At 32.3% G+C, this 27,716-nt stretch overlaps 1 protein-coding gene across 1 annotated transcript in view; it reads right to left on the reverse strand.

The window, feature by feature from the left end:
• Positions 1-27,716, reverse strand: part of alpha-PheRS (phenylalanine--tRNA ligase alpha subunit) — a 108,652-nt gene that overhangs the window by 15,560 nt on the left and 65,376 nt on the right. The window contains exon 11 of the mRNA XM_085819015.1: positions 7,521-7,713. Within this exon, the coding sequence (XP_085675141.1) occupies positions 7,521-7,713 (193 nt within the window). The remainder of the gene's footprint in view (positions 1-7,520; positions 7,714-27,716) is intronic.

Consider the following 27,716-nt stretch of genomic DNA (forward strand, 5'->3'; position numbering starts at 1 on the left):
ATTTTTAAATGAAGCTTCTGAGTAAACTTCTCACATCTTTACAAATGTGATTTTGGCAACAATTTTCCTTTCTTATTGTTGTTGATAGATTTTTGATGAAATCGCATCATTTTGAATAGTTTCATTCTTTTAGAAATATGGGTTTGGAAACAATTTTTCATTGTATTTTTTATGTCACTGTTCTTAAGAGATTGGCATATTTCATTGCCATTTTTTATATATATAATACATTTTTATTGATGTTTTTTATAAAGTTGTTCTGCAGAGTAAAATTTTGTGCGGAATTTTTTGTTTTTTGAGTTTCTTTCATGTTATTTTTTGCTTATTTCACTGTTTGTAAAATAATGAAAAGTTTTGCATGATTTTTTTTTCTTCAACGGAAAGTTGGTTAATTTTTTTATTAGGATAATTAATATTTGTATTAAGGGATATAGCTTATTTCATTGTAATTTTTGGTGCTACTTTGGTAGACGGTTGCGTGGATTTTGGCGATTTTTCTTTTGGCGAGTAATACGACTTATGGTAAACCCATTGCTGAATAAGTTATTTATGATAACCGATACTTTGTTCTCTGGCTTTCCTAATCAAAGATTTTTTTTATAAATTGTTAATAGCGTCAGAGGAAATTTATTTTAAATTTTTGGAGAAAACCTTGTTAATTGTGTCTTCAACGAAGTGCAAGAGACGTCACAGATAAAAATCGTTAAAAGACCTTTCCTCTTTTTTTTTTTTTTTTTTTTTTTTGTGTGTGTGTGTGTGTGTGGTACTTATCAATATACGACAGGTAAAAAGGTAAAATACTTTAAAAAAATATAAAGTACATAATTTTCTTTTACTTTATAATTGTATACTTCAACTTTTATTAAAAAATTAATACAATGTTTTCAAAAATTCCTGAGATATTTGTTGGAAAATATGACCTATTGTAACCCTTCTTCTGCATCATCTCTCCTCCTTGAAATATTTATAAGGCTTAGTTCTTATTTTAAAGGGATATAGTAATTACTTCTACTTCGTTTTTCACTGCCACTGTTTGTATTAAGAACGGACTGTTTCAGCCTAATTAAGATGCAAAAACGAAACTTGATGATACGTCATCTGGAAAGCCGAGTCGTGCCGATAGCTGATTGGTTGCCGTGAGATGACATCATGTCTACTTCTGGTATAAGTATGTCGCGTCGCTCTGGTTCATTCCTTCTAGTAAAATCCTTCTAGTAGTGATGAGTAAAATATTAATGAAATGTAAAGATATTAGAAATTTGAAAGCACTTGAAAGAGCGAGATTGGAAAATTGTTATCTAGGAACAAATAAACAAGGGAAATTATTAATCATGTGAAAGTGTTCAAAAGAAACCAGTTGATTAAATGAAGAAAGATTAGAGATAATTTTTGAAGATTCCATATTAAAATGTAATTAAGTGAACGTCGTACTTAGCTACAAAAATTCTTTTTTTTATTTCGAAATTTAATTCATATTCCCTGACGAGAAATTTCAGCGCTTTTTCAATTTGGCCAATATACACCAAACAAAACGATACATATCAAACAATTCTAAATTAACACAATAATTAAAAGCACATATGACATTTTAAGAATCGAAGACTGAATGTTACTGAATGGTGAGAAAAATAACTTAAATATTGAACTTAATGGAGAAGTCGAGAAATTTTGTAATCCATAGTAAGTTTGAATAATTATTGGGTAAGTGTCAGCTAAACTTCACTGTTGGCTTAATGTTGACCAAATGTCTTGACAGTTAAGTGTCCCGTAGCTAAATGTCTTGACGACTAACTCTCCATGTCTGCTAAATGTCCTGTCAGCTAACTGTCCGTGTCGGCTAACTGACCTGTCAGTTAAGTGTCCGTGTCGGCTAAATGTCCTGTCGGCTAAGTGTTCTTGTCAGCTAAGTGTCCGTGTCAGTTAAACATCCTGTCAGCTAAGTGTCTGTCTCAGCTAAATATCCTGTTGGCTAAGTGTCCTTGTCGGCTAACTGGTGTCAGTTAAGTGCCCCGTCGTCCAAGTGTCCAAGACCGGAATTTTATAATATCATTATGTACTATATATCATGTCACCTTCATTTTCTTTCATAATTAAAGAAAGTAAAAAGTATACTGATTTGACTTCTATTACACTTTAGGTATTTATTTATATATTATATATATTTTATTTATATTTTTTGAACAAAAAACACAAAATATAAAAATCAGTACTCCCATCTCTCTCCGTAAAATTATTTGTAGTCTTCTAAACCTTTTTTTCTTTCATACATTTCCTGCCTACACTACTTATCTCATGGCCATGTGGCTCACAGATCTTCATAAATTTATTGATGTGGACCTCGGGTGTGAAAGGTTAAAGATGCTTACATTAACCCTTACATTATCGCAAGGCCTCTACAGTCCACCGCTCTGACAACTGAGCTATCGACGGAAGAGCAAGGCTGTATATATACAGACTAGAATAGTTTTTGTGATATCTGTAAGAACATATATTTACGTGCATATTAAAATATGTCAAAGAAATTAAAGCAATATATCAAAAGAAAACAAACCCAGGTATGAAACAGGAGAGTTTTTACATTAAAATGAAAAAAAAAAATTGTTCTCATAGTAGTTTTGGGAAATTTGTGCTTTCTTAGTGAAAGCCCTGGCTGCTCAGAGGGTTAAAGGGATGAATTCTTGTCTTTTACTAATTAATTGAGTATTTTACTTTATAATGTTCATATAAAAAATTTAATATTATTTTTGGAGAATCCTCCCTTATCAACAGCATTGAAATTGTTCTTATAAAATTCAGTATCTTATTTTCCGAAACTCTGAAACAGTAAATATATAACTAGGCTAAATAAAGCCAGAAGCTGACATTCTGGTTATAAGAAAGGTGCATAGAAGAAGTATACCTATGTTTCGTGAAATGGTAAAATTTGCTAATGCAAGTGGATATGCCTATGTAATGTAACATAACCATAAAAAATTATAAATTAACCCCATGAAGAACAATTCTAATATCAAAAATAAATCAAAAGATATAGGTGACATCAAAGCTGATAGTGACCAGCTATCTACAAGTTAATGGTCACTTGTGGTTAATCCATATGTCAGCAGAACGAGACCAGTAAATTCAGATATTTAAATAAATGTTAAAACACATTAGTACCGATGAATGCTACTGATTAACGCCCACCAGCGGCCGAGGGGTAAGGTTCGAATCCCACGAACGGGCAGGCTGCATGGGCGTTTTCGTAGTTTTCCCCATGTGTAACGTGTATACGAGCCAGTTTCCCTTAGAAAGTCCTCCACGGAGGCATTCCTCCCCTTAGGCAGATAGCCCTCGAGGCTTTGCCATAATCACACACACACACTTCGCTACTGATTAACTGTGACTAACAAGTTGAATGTCACTTGGGATCAACCAAAGGATCACTGGTATGGCAGTAATTTTAGAGATATTTTAATTAAGATTACACCAATTCACATTATTACTGATTAAAGAAAAGGATCCCCAATAGCCTACAGTTCATAAATCAATCTATAACCAATGGCCTACCAATGGGTCACCATAGTGATGCAGGGAAGTAAATTTAGACCTATTTTTAAATTAAATCTCAGCAAAAGGGTACCCATCACTGCTGTTGTTCGTTCATAATCTACAGTTTGAGAATCACCTTAGAATCAATTAATAGGTCCTAAAGTTTTTCTTAAAACCAGGCTAATTTAACATAATAGTTCAATATGCAAATATTGAATTTCTCCCAAAAGCATCGCTGATAAAACGAGTGTTGTTATAACTGCATATTACTAGATTGCAATAACAAAGTTTCATACAAAGGGTATTTACAATGTTTTACAACTAATTTTTAAAGCAAACCTGTCCAACAATAATTGACAACATTTATTACTATGGCATATTAGCTTACTTATCTTAAATTATCATCTAATCATGGGCAGAATTTTCCTACGGTCAATTTTTTGCTATGATCCAATGGAGGATTTGTTGTCAATGATTCTAAAAACGAGCAAATAATAGCAATAAAGCTTTGTTTTAAAGCATGAAAACAACAATGGATTAATTTGAAACACTGTGTAAAACATGCCAAGGATACCACTGTTATGATATATTTTTTATGGCATGGATGACATGCAAAGATGTGTGGATGCAAAGATACTGATAATGAGCACAGGAAAATTGTAATCACAGACTTACACTGTATTCGATGCAAATAGATAGAACACTCCAATTTAAATAAAACATTGAACTATACTAGACGCTGGCTATACTAGATGCTGGCTTGATAGACTATACTAGACGCTGGCTTGGTAACTCTACCGGACTATCAGAATTTAAGTGTTCGTAGCCAGAAACCACGAAGCCGAATAATAAGAACTCTTAGAGTTGGCAGGAAACTAACCACATAGCATGCACAATTCCAGAAACATTCCCTATTTCAAAATTCCAAAACTTCAGTTCAAATGCTCACTATTAATTTGCATTCTGTTAAGGAATAAGGAAAGGAGAAGTTTAGTTCGTAAAACCTGATTAATTAACATAAGATTCTTTACAGTGTATTTGGTAGTTTTTCAAACTTCGGCCCAGAGACTTGAAGGCCGCAAATCCAAAAATAGATCAATCTCATTTTGGACATCCTGTGTAGAATGGAAGATAGCACAAGCGAGTTGTAGCAGCTGCTGTGAAAAAATGTAGAAGTCCAAAAGGAGTAATGTTGGAGTTATATGGTGGGTGTGATAAAAGATCTCATTCGAGTCCGTACAGATGTCAGGGCCATATGATGGGTGCGGCAAAACATCTCATTTAGGCCCATACAGAGTCCAGCCAGTGAATGCAGACATATGTGATCTTGCATTATCTTGATGGAACATTACCTTTTTCAGTTTGACGTTTTCCCTTGAAAGCAGTATCAACACGGTCTAGCATCTTGCCGTTGAGGGATTTACCTTTTTCCAGATACACTTTGTGGATAATACCATGGCAACCCACCAGATACAAAGCATATTTTTGTTAGTTAAATTGCACTTTGCAATGCTGCCAACAGGCTCACTGGACACTGGGCACAGACCAACCGCCTTTTCAGGCTGTGTTGTTGAAGTACAGTGGTGGCCAAAATTGTGGACACTTTTGGAAATTTTTATGTTTTTGAACTTTGTATGCTTATAGAAAATGTTACGTTTCGCAAAATGCAAACTTGTATATATCATTTTAAAGAGAATTTATTACTGAATTCAATAAAAAACACAAAATTCAATTATTTGCAATACAAAAAAAGCTATATGTACTTTAATATAAATTAAAAACACAGTTACGAAGTGGTTTGTAATGTCTAGCTTTCCTGGCCAATCACTGTTCTTGTTCTGAGAACCAATTAAATGTTAGTAACTGCCAGTAGAAGCTGACACCATGTTTACACTTGAAACAATTCATTATTTTGCTTTGTTCTGTAGAAGGAGGACCTGTTTCTTATACACTGCAATTACAAGAAAGGAATTTTTGTAAAATTTTTAATATTCAGTCAAGAAGCAATGACATCAAATAAAAGAGTAGATTGGACACCTAGAAAGAGATGTAATGTTATTGTGTTACGAGAAAGCGGTCTTTCCTATGCTGAAATTGTAAGACAGGTGGGTGGTTCAGTGACTACATCTGGAGTCCGAAAGTTTTGTTTACGATATCAGGAGACAAATTCAATAAAAAAACAAAGAAGGAAAAGGCCGAAAAAGGTGCACCACATCTACTGATGACAGAAGAATAAAAAGACTATGTCTCCAAGATAGAAAAATGTCATCAGCAGCCATCAGAAGTGATCTGAATGATGCTGGTGTTTCTGTCAGTTCAAGAACTATCAGGAGAAGATTAACAGATGTTGGACTGAGAGGTAGAATTCCACGAAAAAAGCCTTATCTTAATTTTCAGCAACGAAAAAAAAGACTACAGTGGGCAAAGGAATACATTAATTGGACAGATGATCAGTGGTCACAAGTTATATGGAGTGATAAAACTAAGATATCGTTATTCGGTAGTGATGGGCGAAAATATGCAAGACGTAGAATAGGAGAAGAGCTACATCCTGACTGCATTCAAGCAACTGTGAAGAACCCAGTTAGTGTTATGATTTGGTCATGCATGTCAGCAGATGGTATTGGTCGCCTTCATGTCATCGATGGGACACTGAATGCCAGAAAATATATTGACACTATTCTAGAACCAAAACTTCTACCTTCCATCAGAGATCTCTTTCCCAAATATTGCTTCGTTTATTTTCAGCAGGATTCAACTCCTTGCCACACAGCCAAAATATCGAAAGAGTGGTTTAGTACAAAAAGCATTAAATTGTTGTCATGGCCAGGAAACAGTCCTGACCTCAATCCTATTGAAAATTTGTGGCACCGTTTGAAAACTCTTCTCCGAATGAGGCGCCCATCAAGTAATCTAATTGAGGCTATAACTGTTTCCTGGCATCATGTAATAACGAAAGAAGAGCTTAAAACTCTTGTCAACTCAATGAAACGTCGATGTGAAGCTGTAATAAAAAATAAAGGGTACCCTACTAAGTACTGATAACTCACTGCAATCATCACTATCTACTGTATATTGATAACTATTATCGTTTAACTTTTTTGTATTGCAAATAATTGAATTTTGTGATTTGTATTGAATTCAGTAATAAATTCTCTTTAAAATGAGATATACAAGTTTGCATTTTGTGAAACATAACGTTTTCTATAAGCATACAAAGTTCAAAAACATATACATTTCCAAAAGTGTCCACAATTTTGGCCACCACTGTAAATCCACTTTTCATCAAAAGTGACGATGCGGTCCAGAATTTTGTCCTTACATTGATATTTGAGCAGATTAGTTGCAGGCCCGAACATGTCTATCCTTATCTATTTGAGTCGACTCATACGGCAACCAGCGACTGAACTTGTGCGTCAATTTATGTGATGCATAGCACAACTAATGGACATGGCGCTAACATCTAACTCCTCTCAAGTGGTTCCATACCGATCTTCTTCCACAAGTTCTTAAACGCTGGCCTCATCAACATCAGTAGGCCGGCAAGGGAGCTTTTCTTCTTGAAAGTCATTGTCCTCGTTTTTGAACTTTCGGTGTAGTATTAATACTTAAAGCCATACATATGATTTGGTGACATTCTGTAGCTGACTTTTTGCAATAGAACTGGAAGTAAATGATGGTTCTAATCTGGTAGCAAGGTAGTTCCATTTCAGACACCTTGTACTTAATGATAAAGATATTTTTTTACAAATTTCACAACACAGTGTTCTAAAGCAAGTCTCTTTCTTTCAAATGTCAAACATCGTTTGACAAAATATGATTAAACATGCAAACATAAACTGTTTGCACAGTCAATATTTGCGGCGGTGAGAAACTTTCATTAAAACCCGACCGATACTTTAAAAATCTACCAATACAATTTTCACCAAAAATGTTTTTTTTTTTTTTTTTTAAGTCACCTTGTAAAAGCTAATAAACATGAAGGAAATTACCTCTCTAAAGAAAGTCCCCAAGCAATAACAGAAACATCTTCAGACAAACCCATTGGAAGTAACATCTCTGGTCGAAACATTCCTGAGTTTCCAACCTCCACCCACTTTTTTAAGCCATCATGATAGCTGAATATCTCCATGCTTGGCTCAGTATATGGATTATATGCAGGTTTAAAACGAAGCTTTCTGATACCTTAAAATAAATAAATAATAAAAAAATTAAGATTTTACTAAGCAATTTATATACCATAAGAAATAATGAACTGGATAATGATTTTTAAATTGCATAATTAATGGTTAGGAACATCAAAAGAAAACTCCACATTTTAATTACTTTCATCAACAATATATAAAGATCACAAGTTCTTCCTATTAACACATGAAACTATAAACACTTGAATTTCATAATACAGATGGCCAAATGTGTCTTATGAATACATCTGGCTATGTGTTCACATTTGGCTATGAAAGGCATTTGACATACTAAATGAAAGCATGTTTTCAATCACAAGCTAATCTGAAACATGCATATCATTCTTACAGCATATACCTCAGATTCCGGATGTGCCATTTAGAGACTGAATGAAGTGAATATGGTGCCGAAATTGGCATACAGGAATCATTATCAAGCTCATACGACTTGACGTTTTGGCCCATTTAATTCATATAATTAACTCGTACCTCACTAATAGATCTTTTTCCGTACGAGTTAATTCTTTCATTTCGGCACCCCGTCCTATACTAAGTGGCGTCCCCCAAGGGTCACTTTTAGGCCCAATTTTGTTCAACATTTTCATAAATGACATACCAAAATCACCTAGTATCACTCTTGCACTTTATGCAGATGATACGGCCATCCTAGCTCAGCACAAACGCCTTGAAAACTTGGTTTACATCATTCAGAGATATCTCTCCAGCCTTGAGCACTGGCTCATCACTTGGAAAATTAAAATTAATGTTGCTAAATGTGCTGCTATGATATTCAAACGTAGCCCCCTCCCGTACCCTTCCATTAATTTAAAGTTTTTCGACGATTATGTTTCCTGGTCAAATTCTTACAAGTACCTAGGAGTTGTACTTGATTCAAAATTACGCTGGCACCTTCACATTGAAAATGTTCTCAATAAAGCAAAAGGTGCTAGAGCCCAACTTTACCCTCTCTTAGCTCGAAAGAGCCATCTGTCAATTAAAAACAAAATTCTTCTCTATACATCAATTATAAGACCTGTCTTCATGTATGCATGTACAATCTGGGGTACTGCTGCAAAAACTCATGTGAAAAAACTTCAATCTTTTCAAAGTAAGACCTTACGTATGGCCCTGAATGCAGCCTGGTACGTCCGTACAGATGCGATTCATTCAGACCTTAAAATTAAACCTGTTGATTACTATATTAAAAACTTAGTCAAAATTTATTCCTCAAAATCGAACAGATTGATAACCGAGCACTCCAGCAGATACCAGCATACGATCCTGCTATTCGCAGCTCACAGAAGAGACCGAGAGCCGTGATTGGCCGAGAGTTCGGCATTTATCCGCCGTCCAAAAGGGCAAGACACGCCCTCTCAACATCAGTTCCAGCCCCCGCGCCATGAAGGAAGGACGTCTCTTCAGCGAGCTGCCATATAATTGCTTATTCATCTTCTACAACTGCAATCCAAGATCTTCAAGCAAAGTTATCAATCTGTTTACTTAAGAATCACATCTCCCGCAAATTCTAAATCTGCCTAAGAATATTTTCATCGCGTTCCCATTTATTATTTGCACTCTCCTACACAAGCCACATGCCAATGAGCCTATTAATCGTAAACTCTTTCCTATCCGCTTTTTGCTTTAGTGTTTGTATTGTGTATTATAAAATTATAAAAACCAAAAAAGTATAAAATATAAAATACAAAAAAATTATAAAAACCTAAAAACTTATAAAAAAAATTATGATACTTAAGTTTTTATTTCTTATCCCTATCCCTAAACTTTCTCGAGCCTGTGGCTCCCTCTATTGAGCATCAAGTAAATCACTTATGCCAAATTTTTCCTATTTCTGCTCACTTTTAGTAATTCTGATGTGGAGGTACATGGTTTTGAACCATAGGCACTCCGAAAATTGCAAATCATTGGCATTGGCATGGTGCCGAAAATCAAATCAAGAACTTTTATAACATCTGAAGCAAAAGCGTTCATATTAAACCATACATAAAGTTCCTAAAAAATCACACAAAGATATTTTACTTTAATTACTTGTCAAAATTATCTATATGCCTTTAAAAAATCTACATTTCAAAAGAAAAAAAGAAAAATGACTAAAAAACAAAGCCAAAAAAGGGGGAGCAACCTTATGCTTGAATTAAAAGAGTAATCAGTAAATGTTCTAATACAACTCAATCCAGGGTTGCCAATCAAGCAAGCGAATGAAACTACTTGACTTTTCCAGGCTTTCCAGATGTGTTTAAAAAAAAAAATTCCAGTCTATCCGCATAGTACACGTTGGCTGTGCTGAGCAGTAAATTAATTATGTTACCATGTAAGAACACAAAAATTGCTCAATTACATATGACTCATATATATAATTCCCAGAGCATTACTATTATAACTATAATAGAAAGTTGTTTTCTCCAATGAAGACTGAGATTAGATGTTAAAAATAAAATGATCAGGTTATTAGACGACCGTCAGTCACGCCGAATATTAAAATAAAATGATCGTGTGATCAGATGGTGTGATCAACGGTCGTCCAAATTCTTCTCCCGCCAGGCCTTGCGGCAAATGTTTATGAAAAATAAAACTTTAGAATTCTTGTGTAACATATTTCTTGGCTTACTAGGATTGTTTTTATTTCCTGTTCTCGCTTAATTTTCTACTGATTATTACATTATAAATTATAATTTTTTTATGGTGTCGAACACCCGGGAAGGCTGTTTGGATTATTTCTTTCAGATTGCACTAGGCTAAATTTTGAACATTTGAATTGCAGGTATTTTAACTTTGCAATTTAATAGTTTATTTATCACTTGAATTATTATTACTTTCAATTTTGTTTTGTCTATAAAATGGAAACTCTTGATAAGTTGAAATCCAAAAGGAAAGTTATTAGAAGTGCTTACAGGAAATTCATTAATAGAATTGACTCTTATTTTGATAGTCTAAATCAGTGGTGCGCAAACTAGGGGTCGCCAAATTTTTGTGAAATGCATTATGCCTGCATGCTGCATACCATACAGTGTACATATAAAGAGTGAAGCGCTGTCACTCACTGTTTAATTGCAATTTCATGCTGTCCGCTCTTTCTTTGACCGTAGCGCCCTCTTCGTGGTAGTTCACCAGTTTTACTGAAAAGCGCCTATTTGACTAGACGTTAACCACAGGGAAAGGGGGAAAATTCGGTTCCGTGATCAGCCAATCAGATGGCGAAGTACGCGGTGTATCTGATAGAGTGAAGACATGAAGTGTTCGCATGAAGTTGTAGCATGTAGCAGTTGGCACAATTGTTTTAGTTTATCTTCGAGTTTTATCATGTGACGTTGTGTAATTATGATTTTTTATAATTTTATCGAGCTTTGCTACTCTTTGTTATCAGGTATGTACTATCATTAGAGAAAGATCTCTGTTAATTTTATTGAATTTCTCGGAAAAAAATGATAAAATTTTATATATTATTTGTTTTAGTTTAAATAATTTAACCCCTATGTTCATAATGGATAAATGGGTAATACGTACACCAGGTACATCTTCGGCTAACATACGAAAAAATACTGATGAGGAGTCTCATACTGAACTAAATGCCCGATCTAAAAAAATAAGAAAATACAATGACGAATTTATTAAGTATGGTTTTACATTTTGTGTTGTTAATGATGAAGAACGCCCGATATGTGTCATTTGCAACAAAAAATTAGCAAATGAGAGCATGAAACCAGCTAAATGAAAAAAGCACCAGGAAACTAAACATAAAAAACTTCAAAATAAACATGCCGATTCTTTTCAAAGACGAGCTGAAAATCTGAAAATTCAAAGTGCACATTTAAAGAAATTTACAATACCTCAGAAAGCATTACGAGCTTCTTTAGAAGTTTCTTATCTAAAAGGAAAAACAATGAAACCCCATACAATTGGAGAATCCCTTATCCTTCCTGCAGCAACTAAGATGACATCAATTATTCATGGCAATAAATATGGAAATGAACTAAAAACAATACCATTATCAGGAGATACCATGTCTCTGCGGATTTCCGAAATGTCACGAAATATCGAGTCAGAAGTCCTAAAACGCATACAAAATTCATCTGTATTTGCTTTACAACTGGGCGAGACTACCGATATTACTAAAATGTCACAACTAATTATTTATGTTAGGTTTATTTTTAATGAAGGTATAACAGAAACGTTTTTCTGTTGCAAAAGTTTGGAAGGAAAAACAACTGGAGGAAAAATATTCGAAGTAATAAATGAATATTTTGAAACAAAGTCCCTTACCTGGGCAAACTGTGTTGCGGTTTGTATTGATGGCGCTGCAGCATTAACAGGTTCGAATAAAGGGCTCAGAGGCTTAATTCAGAAGGTGGCGCCTCATATGGTATTTAATCACTGTATGATTCATCGGCAAGCTCTTGTTGCAAAAGATATGGATGAAGAGTTGCACAACATATTGCAAAACGCTTTTAGTTCAATTAACTACATTAAATGCAACAGCTGTCTCTTTTCAATACTTTGAAATGAGATGGGCTCAACGTATGAGAGATTACTGTTACACACCGAAATCAGATGGCTTTCACGTGGGAAAATACTACGACGGATATTTGATTTGAGAAATGAAGTGTACACTTTTTTAATCGAAAAGAAACATAGATTGGCAAGTTATTATATCAATGAAGTTTGGCTAGGGAAGCTGAGCTATTTAGTTGATATTTTCGAAAAACTTAACGACTTAAATTTGAGCTTGCAGGGTGAGAATTCAACTATCATAACTTCAGCCAGTAAAATTCAAGCTTTTAAGAATAAGCTTAGTCTCTGGCAAGCTGAACTGAATAAAAGCAACACCCACATGTTCCCTTGCTTTAACGATTTTATCAAGGAAAATAATATAGATATATTTACATTTAAAAACATCATTTCCAATCACATTGAAAAGTTAAAGGAAAATTTTTCAAGAAGATTCGAGGATTTTCCTGAAAACGATCTTGGTTGGATTCGTGATTCATTTTCCTTTGACACATGCAGTTCAACTCTTCAAATTAGTGAGAAAGAGCAATTGATAGATCTAATTAGTGATTATACTCTTCGAAATCAATTTAAGAGTCAGCCTTGCCAAAAATTTTGGCTATCCGTGGAAAAACAACATCCCGTTTTATGCAAGAATGCCATCAGAGTGTTAATACAATTTGCATCAATGTATTTATGTGAAACTGGATTTAGCAAACTAGTTTCAATAAAAACTAAATACTGCTCGCGTTTAAACCTTGATGATAATATGCGAATTGCAATTAGCAACATACATCCAAACATCAATGAGATAATTAGAAACTTGCAGCCACATACATCTCATTAAAATGCAATTTACTAATTTTTGTGTTATACAAAAAGTATTTTCTTAAAATTATAAATAAAATTAATATGAGTCAGATATGATGATGTTTTTATTCGATGAAACGAAAGAAATGTGCGAAATATACATCGTATTTGTGAACATTTATCTCTAGGGGTCGCCAAAAATTTTCTCTCTACAAAAGGGGTGGCAGTCGAAAAAAGTTTGCGCACCACTGGTCTAAATATTCATAAAGATGAAAGCATTCAGGAGAATTTGTCGGAATTTTTGTTATGTTTAGAAGAAAAACAGAATGAACTTCTAACTTTTAACTCGAAAATTGAAGACTTAATTCATGATAGTACAATGTTCAAAATGGAAATTCAAAGTTCACTCGAGTATAATGAATCTATAAGTAATATTAAATTCAAAATCAAAACAAACTTAACATTTTAAATCTTCTCAAAATGTTAATTTTTGTAATTTGAATATTCGCAATACATCATCTTCTATACATTTGCCTAAATTATGTATTCCCACTTTTAATGACGATTCTAGTTTATTTAAAGAATTCTTTAATAGTTTCTCAAGTGCAATTGACTCTAATGAGTCATTAAGTAATGTTGAGAAGTTCATATATCTAAAATCTTTTCTTTCGAGTGAAGCTTACAAAATTGTTTCGGGATTCGCGCTCATGGACGGAAATTATAAATCCTGTTTGGATTTGCCAAAGGAGTGATACGGTAAACAAGAACACTTGATTAGTTGTTTTATGAATAAATTATTAGAAATTGAGCCAGTTAAGTTTTCTTCAAATCTCCTCACACTTCGAAAATTATACGAAGAAAGTGAAATTAGTATAAGAAATTTAAATTCTATGGGAGTTGCATCCGGAAATTACGCTCATCTGCTAATACCAATTTTATTAAAATAATTATTTCAGGATTTAGTAAGAAAATTTTATCGCAAGAAAGATAATAAAAATTCTAGTGATATAAATCAGCTAATGAATTTTATCAAACTTGAAATTGAATGTAGGGAAGCTGCAAGAACTTTTTATGGGCTTTCTTTACAGACACGGGAACCTTTAAAAGGAAAGGTCACTCTCAACCTCAGGTTAGATTTAAAACCAATATTCCAACATCAGCTGCATTAAATACGGTAGTGAAGACATGCAACTTATGTAATTTTTATTCCGAATTAAAATGTAAAACATTCACTGATGAACAAATGCGATACAAACTAAACAAAGAGGGACGTTGTTATAGATGCTTGGTTAACAAACATTTAATGTTGCAATGTAAAGTAAAAATAGAACCTTGTAAATTTTGTCAGAGTTTACAACATAATCATTATTCTGCCCTACAACAAGGAATAAACATACATCGGAAATTAAACCGTCAGTAAAGGGCGAACTTATTCAAAGTTCTGATAAACAAGTTGTGATGTCTTCTGTATTTAAGTCACAAAATTACACTACTTTACTTCAGACTGCTTATATACAAGTGAAAAATAATTCTAAAGGGTTAAGTGCTTTGATGTTATTTGATATGGGCTCGCAGAAATCATTTATTTGAAAAGGTTTAGTAAGGGCTTTAAATGTGCAGCCCTTAAGCGAAAGAAAGGCTTTTAGTTTATACTTTCGCAAAACTTAACCCTTATGAAAAGGATTTTGAAGTCGTTAATATAACTCTTAGAAGCAAATATCCTCCTTATTCTAGCATTGATATTCAAACTTTAGTAACTGATGAAATCAGCAGAGTTCATATGTATTCTAATATCAAACCTGAATTATTAAATGATTTAACTCCACACAGCTATGACATTTCTGAAGCATTACGAGATTACAGACCAGTCCAGTTACTGTTATGCGCCGATTTTATGTATTCGATGCTAATCGGGAAAGTTAAAAAAATAAATAAAAAATTATATATTCAACAGACATTATTCGGTGATACTATCACAGGGCAGATTCCAGAAAATCATCTGCACAATTCTACTTCCTGTTTAAAGATTGCATGTACTTTGGTAGAAAACGATTTGAGATGTTTATGGAGTTCTGAATCCTATTTTCTTGAAAATGGAAAAGAGAAAATCTTGGATAATATTACAGAATTCGAAGTGCAATTACGATTTATAAATGGAAGGTACGAGTCACCACCTTTATGGAAGTCTGAGACTTTATGAGAAAATTTGTATAGTGATTTAGAAATCGCGACAAAAAGATTTGCTGCATTAGAAAAGAAAATTAAGGCTGATGAGTTATTATTTGAGAGATATAATGCAGTTATGAAGGAACAACTAAATGACGGGGTTATTGAAATGTGCAACAATAGTTGTTTCACTGGATATGTAATGCCTCATAAAGAAGTTTTCAGGGAAGATTCTTCTAGTACTAAAACTAGGATAGTTTTATGATGCCAGTAGTCTTGATGAATGTCTCCTTTCCAGAAAGAATTTAAATGCTAATCTTTTAGATATTATTTTGAAATTTAGAGAACATAAAATTGCATTCTGTGGAGATATTGCACAGGCATTCCTTCAAATTCAAGTCACGTTAGATGACCGAAATTATTTATGTTTCCTGTATTATAAAACTGCGACAAAACCCAACCCACAACTATGTATCACTTAATAGACATTGTTTTGGCGTCACTTGTTCTCCTTACATTTTGGCTGCAAAAATTAAAACTCATATTAATGCTTACAAGAATACACATCTTCTGGCATATGAAATATTGAACAGTTCTATTTAAGGGGATGATCTTTTTCATGGAAGTTCCACTATTTAAGAAGCTTATGAGTTATTTTGTGATGCTGTTTTTATTTTAAAGGATGCAAACATGCATATGAGAAAATTTGACATTAAAGAACTGAAAGATTTATGGAAGAATTCTAATTCATTAATCGAAATCAATGAATATTCCGATTCACATTTAAAAGTATTAGAACTGAGTTGGAATAATATTGAAGACACATTAGGTATAGACTTAAGGTCATTGTTATTCATGTTGGATATTAATGTGTACTAAATGAAACACGGCCGTAAAAATATTTGATCCATCTGGATTTATCTCTCCGTTTTTAGTTCGAGTGAAGTGTATGTCACAAGAGCTGTGGCAGTTAGGAGTAGAATGGGATGAGATGTTTTCCGTTGAAATTAAAGAAAAATGGCAAGCATGGTGTAATGAAATTAAAGAACATCAAAATTTGAAAATTCCTCAACATTTTTTTCCTGCCACAAATCTGAAGGGGGAAGAAGATTTCAGATCCATATATTCTCTGCTTCATTAAAAGCTTTTGGAGCGGTTGCATACTTTAAGTACAAAACATCGCACGGCACTTTTAAAACTAGCTTCATAGCTTCCAAATCACGAATTGTGCCAATTAAAAAAGTGACGTTGCCCCGACTCGAATTAATGGGTGCAGTAATTGCAGCAAGATTAGCCAACTTTTTAAATTTTAGAAAAGATTATTTTATGGAGTGATTCAACAATTGTGCTACATTGGATAAAAGGCACGGCATTTAAGTGGAAGCAATTTGTTTCAAACAGAGTATTAGAAATTCATGAAACTACAGATCCCAGTACATGAAGACACTGTATAGGTAAAGAAAATCCTGCGGACTTGGTAACAAGAGGATTAACTAGTAAAGATTTGGTAACTTAAAAAAAATGGTGACAGGGCCCAAAATGGTTATTGTACCTGGAAAATACTTGGCCCCAGCCGAAGAGATCTGAATACGACTCAATAGACCAGGAGATTGAAGCTGAATATAAATCTTTTGCTATAATTGGTCCCACAATTGTTTCCAAACAGAAAATTGATGTTAATAAGTTTAGTTGCTTACGTAAACGACTGAAGGTGACTTCTTGGATATTGCAAACCACAACGATGTTCTTACAAGGAAAACTAGTACAATACGTCCTCTTACTACTGAAGAATATAATCACGCTGAACAGTTTTGGGTTAAAGCTGTTCAAAGGGACGCTTTCTCTGAGGAAATGAATTGTTTGAAGAATGGCAAGCCTTTACCAAAAGACGTTAAGTTGTTGTGCTTAAACCCAATTTTGGATTATGAAGATGTATTGCAAGTGACAGGAAGGCTTGAGAAAACTCATTTACCTACGGATGAAAAACACCCTATTATACTACCCTCAAAATCTAAACTCACTGAATTACTGATTTGAGAATTCCATACTAAATTATTTCATTCCGGCGTATCTCATACGCTAGTGCAGGTGAGAGAAAAATGCTGGATACTAAAGGCCAGACAAATTATAAAATCTCTTCTAGGTAAATGTGTTATTTGCAAAAGATTCAGCATTTCTCCAGGAGACCAGATGGTTGCTCCATTACCAGCTCTTTGAGTGGAACAATCAGCCCCATTTACAGTAATTGGGATCGATTATGCTGGTCCATTATTTGATAGTAAAAACAAACAATATATTCTATTAATAACCTGTGCTGTTTATCTAGAACTACTCAATAATATGACAGCAGATGCATTTTTGCTTGCCTTCCGACATTTTGTATCTCGAAGAGGCTTGTGTTCTGTGTGATCTTTTCTGACAATGCACATACTTTCAAACGTGCTGAACTTGAGCTGAAACAAATTTGGTCAGTAATGAATCATCCAGAAGTAAAAAATTTTTATGCTGCCAATGGAATTAAATGGAAGTATATTGTAGAAAGAGCGGACTGGTGGGGAGGCTTTTATGAACGCGTGGTGCGTTATGTGAAAGTCGCTCTACAGAAATTCCTTAGAAAGTCATCTCTGACCACTGAGCAGTTGCAAACTGTTCTTATCAAAATTGAAGGTATGATTAACTCTCGGCCAATTTCCTATGTTGGAAGTGACTTATATGAACTACATGCATTAACTCCAGCACATTTCCTTTCAGGAAAAAGAATATCATCGTTTCCTTCAGGGAAATTTCATCTTGGTTCAAACTTTTCTTCCAGGAAGTCTTTGATAAAGTCTATAATTATCGCGAAAAGTTAATGAATTCTTTTTGGTCCAGGTGGAAAAAAGAGTATCTGTTGAATTTAAGATCTGCCCATTCAAGTTTGATTAAGAATAATGTTCCCGAATTTAATGATATAGTTTTAGTTAAGGAAGATCATTTATCCCGAAATTTCTGGAGATTAGGGAGAATCCTTGAGTTATTTCCTGAAAGAGATGGCAAGGTGAGGGCTTGCAAGGTAAAATCTGAGTCATCGGTTATTAGATGTCCTTGTACAGCTTTTGTACAATTTAGAACTTCAGAACTAAAGTGTTTATCTTTAGTGTTAATTTACAAATATGTATTGTGAGTATATCTTTTTTACTATTATTATTATTATTATTCTGTTAAAATTTGTAATTCTAGTAACTTCCGTGCACAAATTTAATAATTTAAAATGTACTTAAGTTCACATAGTCATGGTATGCTCTTAGGGGGCCATTGAATAATATTTTTAAAAAAAGGTGAATACTGTTTTTTTAAATTTGAATAATGCTATATTTAAATTGCTTACTGTTTCATTTAAATTCTCAGTTATTTAGATGACATATATACGCTTTTCTTGTGTCTGGAACTCGAGTGATTTTGCAATATGAATGTATACTGTTCATATACAAGTTTGATAAACCCCCTGTAGTTCATGGGGGGGGTAAGTTGTTAAAAATAAAAAGATCATGTGATCAGACGACTTAATCCCACCGAATGTTAAACTAAAATGATCATGTGATCAAACGGCGTGATTGACGATCATCTGAATTCTTCTCCCGCCAGGCCATGCGACAAATGTTTATGAAAAATAAAACTTCAGAATTTTTGCATAACATATTTCTTGGCTTACTAGGTTTTTTTTTATTTCCTCTTCTTGTTTAGTTTTCCTAGTATTAAATAAATTATATTTTTTTTATTAGAATCTGCCCAATCGATTTAAAAAAAAAAAAATCTTTATTTTTAAGCTCAAAGAAAGAAATCTATTTAATGATATTTAAAATAAAGTCATGTATTTTATATTTATTTAGCAGCATACATAAGGAAAAAATATGTGCATTAAATTTCGTGATAGTATGCCATCATACTGCTAGAACTAGTTTCAGAATTATCCCAGAGAAACTGCCTGAAATCTGACAGTATTATTAACTAAAAATGAATAAATTTAGAGGAAAGAAGCAAAATTAAATGATATGAATAACATTAAAATAGAGATAGTTACAGAACAAAGTCCGTAATTTAGACGTCCATTACTCGGAATGATCTATAACCCGGACCTCAAAGCTGAAAACATTTTTTTTTTTTACTTTGTATGCTTTACGCATGCATGTTTAGTGTATAATGGATGGTATAAGTTAGGCTAAAATTATCTTTACTGATTCTAAGGCATTTCAGTTAATGTTCCAGATTGCGCTGTTCCATAATCTTCTAATTATTGGATTTGGCTTATTATTTTTTTTGCAGGCTGTTAGAGCAATTTTATAAAAATAAAGCTTGAACTTTCGATTATGTCAAAAAGAGTTTCCAATTCTGGAACTGCCAAAGGATCTACAAAGCGAAACCATGTTTCGATGTCGATCAAACAAAAAGTGGAATTGCTGCAAAAAGTTGATAAAGGCACATCTGTCTCAAAATTATGCTAGGAGTATGGCATTGGATGATATAAGAAAAAAGAAAAGGAACTTTTTGAATTTTTTGTGGAAGCATCTTAAACAACTTACATTAAAAGAAATGTTTAATAAAGTAAAAAAATAAATATTAAGTTTTTTTTTTTTTTTTTTTTTTTTTTTTGTAAATTTTGAAATCCTTTAGATCATAATTGCTCTTTATTTCATAAATTAAGGTTTCATATTTTTAATTGTATAATTTCTGCATGCCATCTTACCAGATTTAAATTGATGACCTATAACAAGGCCAACTAGATATCTACAGCCTGCTCCAATCTGATGATCACATGATCTGACATCATAATCTTAGGCTTTCAATTTTGTAGGTTGAGCTTGCTTCGCCGTAGGACTAGTGCTAGTGAGATAATTGTTTACATGTGTTTTTTCTTCTGAAAAATTTTGTATTTTACCGGAAAGTAAAATATTATATTGTGAATTCGAATTTATAAGAAAAAGTGTGTTTTAGAATGCCAAGAAAGTGTAGTGTACCTAAATGCCGATCAAATTATTATAAGCACTGCTGAACATGTGTCCACTTTCAAATTTCCTTCAGATCCTGTACTCTCTCAGAAATGGATAAAAAATATTAATCGCAAAGATTTTGTAGCTGGCAAACACAGCAGTGTATGCATTAAGCATTTCGAAGAAGAATTTATCGTTAGAGAAGATAAAGCTGTTCGTGATGATGGGATGGTATTAGTAGTTCCTAGAACTATTCCAGCTTTAAAAAAAGATGCTTATCCAACGATTTTTCAAAACCAGCCATCTTATTTATCGAAGAAACTTCCCACAAAAAGAAAAGCACCGGATGAAAGAGAAGCAGAAATTGATATTCGTTGTGATAAACAATTTGAACAGTGGAAAAAGAATGATATTATTAGCAATTTTGAAAACCTAATAAATGGTTTTGCAAAAAAAAAAAAAAAAATAGATCTTCCCTCTTCATGGATATTCATTACCAAATGTAAGATCTTTTGGCTATCGAAATTAGAATTTTTAAACTGTCCAAAAGTGCTTGTATCTTTAAAAATATTGGAAGATTTAAATGTAAGAGTTTTTTTCAATGAAAATGAAATTCCCATTGAAAAGTTCAAATGGATATTTGGAGAAGAAAAGCTATGTGATAAATGGTCTAAACTTGAGACAATGATTAGCCATTTGGATGGTTTTTCTGCTTCTGATATTCATGATGACTGCAATTTAAATTTAGATAAAATATCAAAACTACTGTTGAAATGTGCAGAAACAGAAAATAACCCACATTCTGAGAAATTTAAGTTTTTGTATGAACAGATTCAATTAATGCAAATGAAACAGCCTCCGTATAGTGCAGAATTCCTTACCTGGTCTTGTTATATATTTTATTGTAATCCAAACAGCTACAATATTATGCGTAACAGTAAGTATTTTATATTGCCTCATCCGTCATACTTAAGGAAGTTATCTCTGAAAATTGGCCGAGCAAATTCTGGATTGCAAACAAGTCACTGGATGTATTCGAAAAAAAAAATGTGAAATTTTAAATGATTCTGAAAAAATTGTCAATTTATTATTAGATGAGATATATATAAAACCACAAGTTTCGTATAAAAGTGGTCGTGTTTTAGGTTTTTCGGATAATTCGCAGATGGAGGCCACAACTTTGCAAACATTTATGATAAGCTCTATATTATCAAAAAACAGAGATATTGTAGCAATGTTTCCCGTAAAAAACTTATCATCACATCAATTATTAACATTTACAAAACAAGTAATTGACCATGTACAGTCTTGTGGCTATCGAATTATAACTCTAATATTAGACAATAATAGAATTAACAGAAATATGTTCGAAATGCTTTGTGGTGGTGCATTAAAATCCTCATTTATAAACCCTACTATGCATAATCTTCCTATATTTATATTATTTGATACAGTTCATTTATTGAAATCTATACGAAACGACTGGTTCAATCAGAAAGATTCAAACCAAACATTTTTTATACCGTCAGTTGAAAACTCAAATATTGTTTACAATTCCAGTGTTCTACATTTAAAAAAATTGTATGAAATAGAAAAAAATGATAATATTAAAATGGCTCCAACTTTATCAAGAAAAGTTTTATTTCCGTCTTCTATAGAGAAGCAGAATGTAAGTACTGCTATTAAACTTTTTGATGAAAAGACTTTAGCTGCTCTGCAAATTGGATCACAGAATAATAGAACTGGGTATGGAAAAGATGTCTTAGGAACTAAACATTTTATTGATATAATTTTAAAGTGGTGGAAAATTGTGAATGTTAAACACTCTAAAAAGGTCTTACAGTTTCGGAATGTATTTATGCAGCCTATAAGGACACCAGAAGATAAAAGCTTAGAATATTTATCACAGTTTTGTTCGTGGCTTATATCATGGAACGATTTTTGCCCAACAACAAAAAACTGTAAGTCACAAATTGGGAAACTGTCAAAAGAAACCCAAGTTGCTTTTCTCCATACAACAGCAACATTGAATGAACTTTCAAAGTATTTGTTAAAAGAATTTAAATTACCGTTTATTCTTTTAGGAAAATTTCAGACAGATAACCTTGGGGGACGTTTCGGTCAATTTTGACAAATGAGTGGATGTAATTATAATGTATCCTTACAGCAGATTATAGAGTCGGAAAGAAAACTAAAATTTATTAGTTTGCTTAAAATGCAGTCTTCTGAGAAAGGTTCATTTATTTTACAACATTTTTCTTGTATTGAAGATTTTAATATATATTGAAGATTTTAATGATTATCAACTTATTGATAAGGAATTTGTTGATGTTTTGCATCAATCCAATGATGTTAATGTTACAGAAAAAGGTATAATGTGTCTAATTTACATTTCTAGATATGTTTGTAGATCTGTATTGAAGCATATAAATTGTAATCTTTGCAGGAAAAAATTAATTCTTGACAAAGAATAAATAGTTGAATATTGTGAAGATTTTGCATACTTAGCTGCTATTGATTGAGGTGGTTTATTTTGGCCAACAGAATTTGTGCTTTTCATTAATACCTCTGCATTTAAAATATTTTCAATCCTAATATCTGAAATGTATGAGAAATTATATATTTCATCAAAAAATCAACGTTCTATATTAATAAGTCTCATCACAGAGAAAGTTGAAAACAGGATTATTTGGGATGATAGTATTTGTGAGTGTGGCAAATCATTGCATAATTTGTTGAAAAGTTGTGCCACATGCATTTCCAATATATTGCTGAATAATGACTGTAAGATTAAAAATAACAATTTAAAGGAAACCAATGACCAAAAAAGAAAAAAAGAGTAAATTAAATAATTCTGGAATTTAGGTGAATTTTTTACGTAATTTTAAAGTTAAATAATTAGCATTTGCAAACTGTGCATAATTGAACCATGGATATATATATGAAATTACCTGATCGCGAAAAAGTATATACCCTTTCCAAAGATGAACATTTCCATGTATAAAATAAATAAAATATCCAATAAAGAGAAAGATATGGCTTCAATTAGATAAGCTTTAAGATAAAAAAATTGTAGATCATGATTTAAAAGTAATTTTTACCAAAACTAAAGCAGAAGAAAAGACGAGCGAGAACAATGTAGTATGTAGTATGATGTATGAAATGATAGAAGAACTAAGTTCAATGGAGGCTCATGAAGTCTGGAAATTAGTTGAAAGATCCATAAATAAGAAAATTACGATGTTTACAAAAACTACAAAATAAGATTTTTGATGTAAAACTGCATATTTAAATGGATACTTGAATAAACCAACTTACATGGAACAACCACCTGGATTTAAATCAGATTCAGACTGCCAAGCATTAATAGATTGGATAAAAAACCAAAACAAAGTAGTAGTTCAAGGCACATTAATCGAAATCCTTTGCTGTAAGCCAAAACACTGGCTAAATCATGTTTATTTTTGTAGACCTCAAATCAGGGGCTACAATGATAAGCCTGTTTTGGCATTCATATTTCAAAAATTTTAATGGCACACTTCTTGTTGATGTGAATTAATGATGTTTAACTTAATAATTAATATCTTATAACATTGTAACGATTTGCTGGATTTTTCATTGCTTAATACTGCATGCATCTTTTACTATTTGTCTATTATTAAATAAATTTACAGTGTATATTTAATCAGATGTTCTTTCATAAGAATTTTTTTATAGCATGATATGGTGTTCATTGGGGTAGATTGCATAGTTATGATCTCACTTTATTTTCAGGGAATTTTATAATATATTTTTGGATATGCTACAAGATTTCTTGGCTAATCTTTGGAATATGGTAACAGGTAGTTTGGCGACATTTTGGTAAGGCGATAAATGTTACTAGCTAGGACTTTAGCAGTGTATGTGAATAAAGTCAAGAGTATGCGCAATGCCATTTTTGTGCAATTCTGGGATGTTTTTTTCAGTGAAAATAGGCCGACGTGTACATGGATACCGTGCATGTGCAATTATTAAAAACGCGGGAAGCAGTGGGCGTTTCTGCACTTTCTCCCAATTTCGCACCTAATCTTCTTCATGATTAAGCACTTTTGTTCCATAAAAGTTCTAATATAAGCGTAATTAAATGTTGAGTAAAAAAAAAAAAAAAAAAAAAAAAAAAAAAAAATGCCTTTACTTTGAGAAAACAAAATGGCATCCAAAACAAAACTAGTAGGTTGCTGTAGCAGGGTTGGTCGCCAAAGTTTCGCCAAAAAATCGCCAAGCTACCATAATCCAAAGATTAACCTGTTTCTCGTATAATGTTCATGCTTTAAAACATCTTTAAAATAAAACTTTTTTTCTCATATACAGTCAAAAGTCGTTAATCCGGACTCGTCGGGACTTCGGCGATTCCGGATTATCGATTTTTTCTGATTATAGATCATCAGTTTAAATCTCAAAAGATGGCATGCACGAATTCTAAAATTAAAAATATGAAACCTTAATTTATGAAATAAAGAACAATTATGATCTAAAGGGTATCAAAATTTACAAAAAAAAAGCTTAATATTTATTTGTTTACTTTATTAAACATTTCTTTACATGTAAGTTGTTTTAAGTTGCTTCGTTTTATGTGATAATACTTTCTCTTTAATTCTATAAACAGACACAATTTCTTGTTCAGTTACGAAGTTCCGCTGTTCAAGTCCCGTTAATTGTTGTGTCGAGAATACCGACTAACTTGTCAATCGAAATTTTTTCGTTTTCACTAACCTCTCTGTCACATTCTTCATGTCTTTATCCATTTTTTGCAGCAATTTCACTTTTTGTTTGATGGACATCGAAACATACTTTTGTTTTGTACGATCCTTTGGGAGCTCCAGAATCAGAAATTCTATTTGACATAATCGAAAGTTCAAGTTTACTTTTATAAAATTGCTCTTACAGTCTGCAAAAAATAACAATCCGGATTCAATTCGAAGATTAAGGAACAACGCAATCATCAACATTAACTGAAATAGATAATTAGATAATTTTAGATTATGCCGTCCGTTATACATAAAACGTGCACGCAAAAACGTATTCTGCGCTCGCGCACACGCATTTGCACAGTGGTAAAAGGTCTTACGCGCACGCGTAAATGCCTATGCGCATGTGTCAATGCGGTGCATGCGCAGAAAGTTTTTAGCTTTCAGGTCCGGATTAAAGACTTTTGACTGTATTTCCCAAAATGTTCACCTGTACGTTTATAATTAAAAAGTACCTGTACTTAACGTATTATCGCAACCAGGTCAAAATTCGCATAAATTGCGAAATTTGGCAACCCTACGTGTTATACCTAGTTTTGTAAAAAGAGCGTGTGAAGATTCACAAAATTTTCCTGCATTTTCGTGCAAATTTTTGTAATTTACGAGAAAATAACAGTGTACATGGATAAAGAAAGTGAAGAGTGTGCGCAACGCCATTTTTGTGCAATTCTGGGATTTTTTTTAAGTGAAAATAAGTCGACGTGTACATGGTTATGGCGAATACAGTTTTTAATCAGTGCTAAAAGCAATAGCCAAAAGATTTCCGCCGAAAAAATAATTCTGCAACTTATTCAAATTCGAAACCGAAAGGGTTTAATTGCTATTTTATATTTTAAAAGAAAATAATATAAAAAACTGTATTAAAAATTATCTGTAATTAATAAATTTACATTTTCTTTCTATTCATACTTTTTTACTCAAACTTACAAATAGCATCAAAACTTACGAATAGCGTCAACCTGGTTGCGATAATACGTAAGTACAAAAACTAATATTGGAGCGTGAAGAGTAATTTCAGGAATCTTATTAAATGTTTTGTTCGTATATCCCTATGTAACAGAAGATCTCGTTTCAAAAATGAAAATTAAAAAACATACTGTACTTTATTTTTCAGGGGCAACAACTTTATGAGTATTCGTTGGCACTTAAATAAAATATGGTTGCGATAATACCTTAAGATATTAGATTGATTGTTGAAACGTCCTTATGAGAAAGAAAAAAAATTGGCTTTTGCTTCAATAGGATTGCATGTAAAATCATAAATGTAAATCAAAATTTTATTAAAATTAATATGTTTATGAATTTTGTTATGAAATATCACATATCTTTTTAATATTTAAGCAGTATAAATCAATCTAATTAATTTAAGCAATACAAATTAATGTAGTAGTATGTGGTGTACAAAGAGTTTAAATATTTTTAAAAGGGAAAAAAAAAAGAAGAATGTCTAAATTAATTGAATACTAAGCATCTGTAAACTATATCCATGTTGGCATATAGAATGATATAGATGATATATTGTAATATCAGTGAGTCGTAGAAACTTATTCAAGTTTGAAGTTTATTTTTGTGGACCTCACATCAGAGTCTACAATAATAATGTTCCATTATTAATATTTAAAAAATTCAAATGACAACTTATTGCAGATGTGAAATGATAATTTCAACTGGCTAATCAGTATCTTATACTATCGTAATGACTCTCAGGATTTTTCATTGCTTAATACTGTGATTTTTAATGAGATGTATTAAGAGTGTATTTTTAATCAGATTTTCTTTCATACGAATTTTTTGGAGCATGATATGATGCTCATTGGGACTGATTGCATAGTTATGATCTTGCTTTATTTAAGAGAATTTGAAATACATTTTTGAATATTCTGTGTAATGTTTTTGCTATAAAACATCTTTAGAATGAACCTTTTTTTCAATATGTAGACTAAACTTCAGATATACTTTTAATATATTAATGTATTAATAAGATTTATGTATTTCACTTAATGTCCACATGTGTATTTATTATTAAAAAGCATCTTAGGATCTCTGATTGAATCTTGAAAAATCTTTATGGTAATGAAGAAAAGAAAGAGTTTATTTTGCTTCAATATCATTGCACCGAAAAATAATTATAAAGCAATATTTTATTATATTAGAATTAATGAATTGATATTAATTTTATTATGAAATACTATATATGTTTGTTTAGTATTCAAGCAGTATAAATCAGTCTTCATAATTTAAGCAATATAAAATCATCTGAGAGCCTTAACATATTTTTTCTTTTTATTACAAAATGAAAACATCTCATGTTTAGTTCATTACATATGTTATATTTTCATTGATATTAACATACCGTATAATTTTTATAAATAATTTTGTGTCCATTTTATTTCTGTATAAAAGTTCAGATATATTTCAGTTTATTTAAATCAGCTCTGCTATATTTACAATATCACTCGAATCTTATTTTTATTTTCTGTTTGATAAAACGGTATTTAGTATTTAAATATCCATCATTACGATGTAACATAGTACGTTATTATTCCTAAAATTCAAAATATTAGTTGTAAAAATTAATTTAACTTGACTTGAGTTTGAAATAAAACGCTGCGTACTACATAAATGAATCAGTCAGCTGCGTCTACCGGGGAACGATTGCCTTCGATTGTGACGTCACAAATCGGTGGAGCAGGCCTGTAGATATCTAGTTGGCCTTGCCTATAATCCGGAAAAAGGCCTAATCCGGAATTTCCAAAGTCCCGATGAGTCCG

This window comes from Stegodyphus dumicola, chromosome 6 (genome assembly GCF_044657685.1).
Source record: "Stegodyphus dumicola isolate Sdum_Otavi_A_Nest chromosome 6, ASM4465768v1".
Lineage (NCBI taxonomy): Eukaryota > Metazoa > Arthropoda > Arachnida > Araneae > Eresidae > Stegodyphus > Stegodyphus dumicola.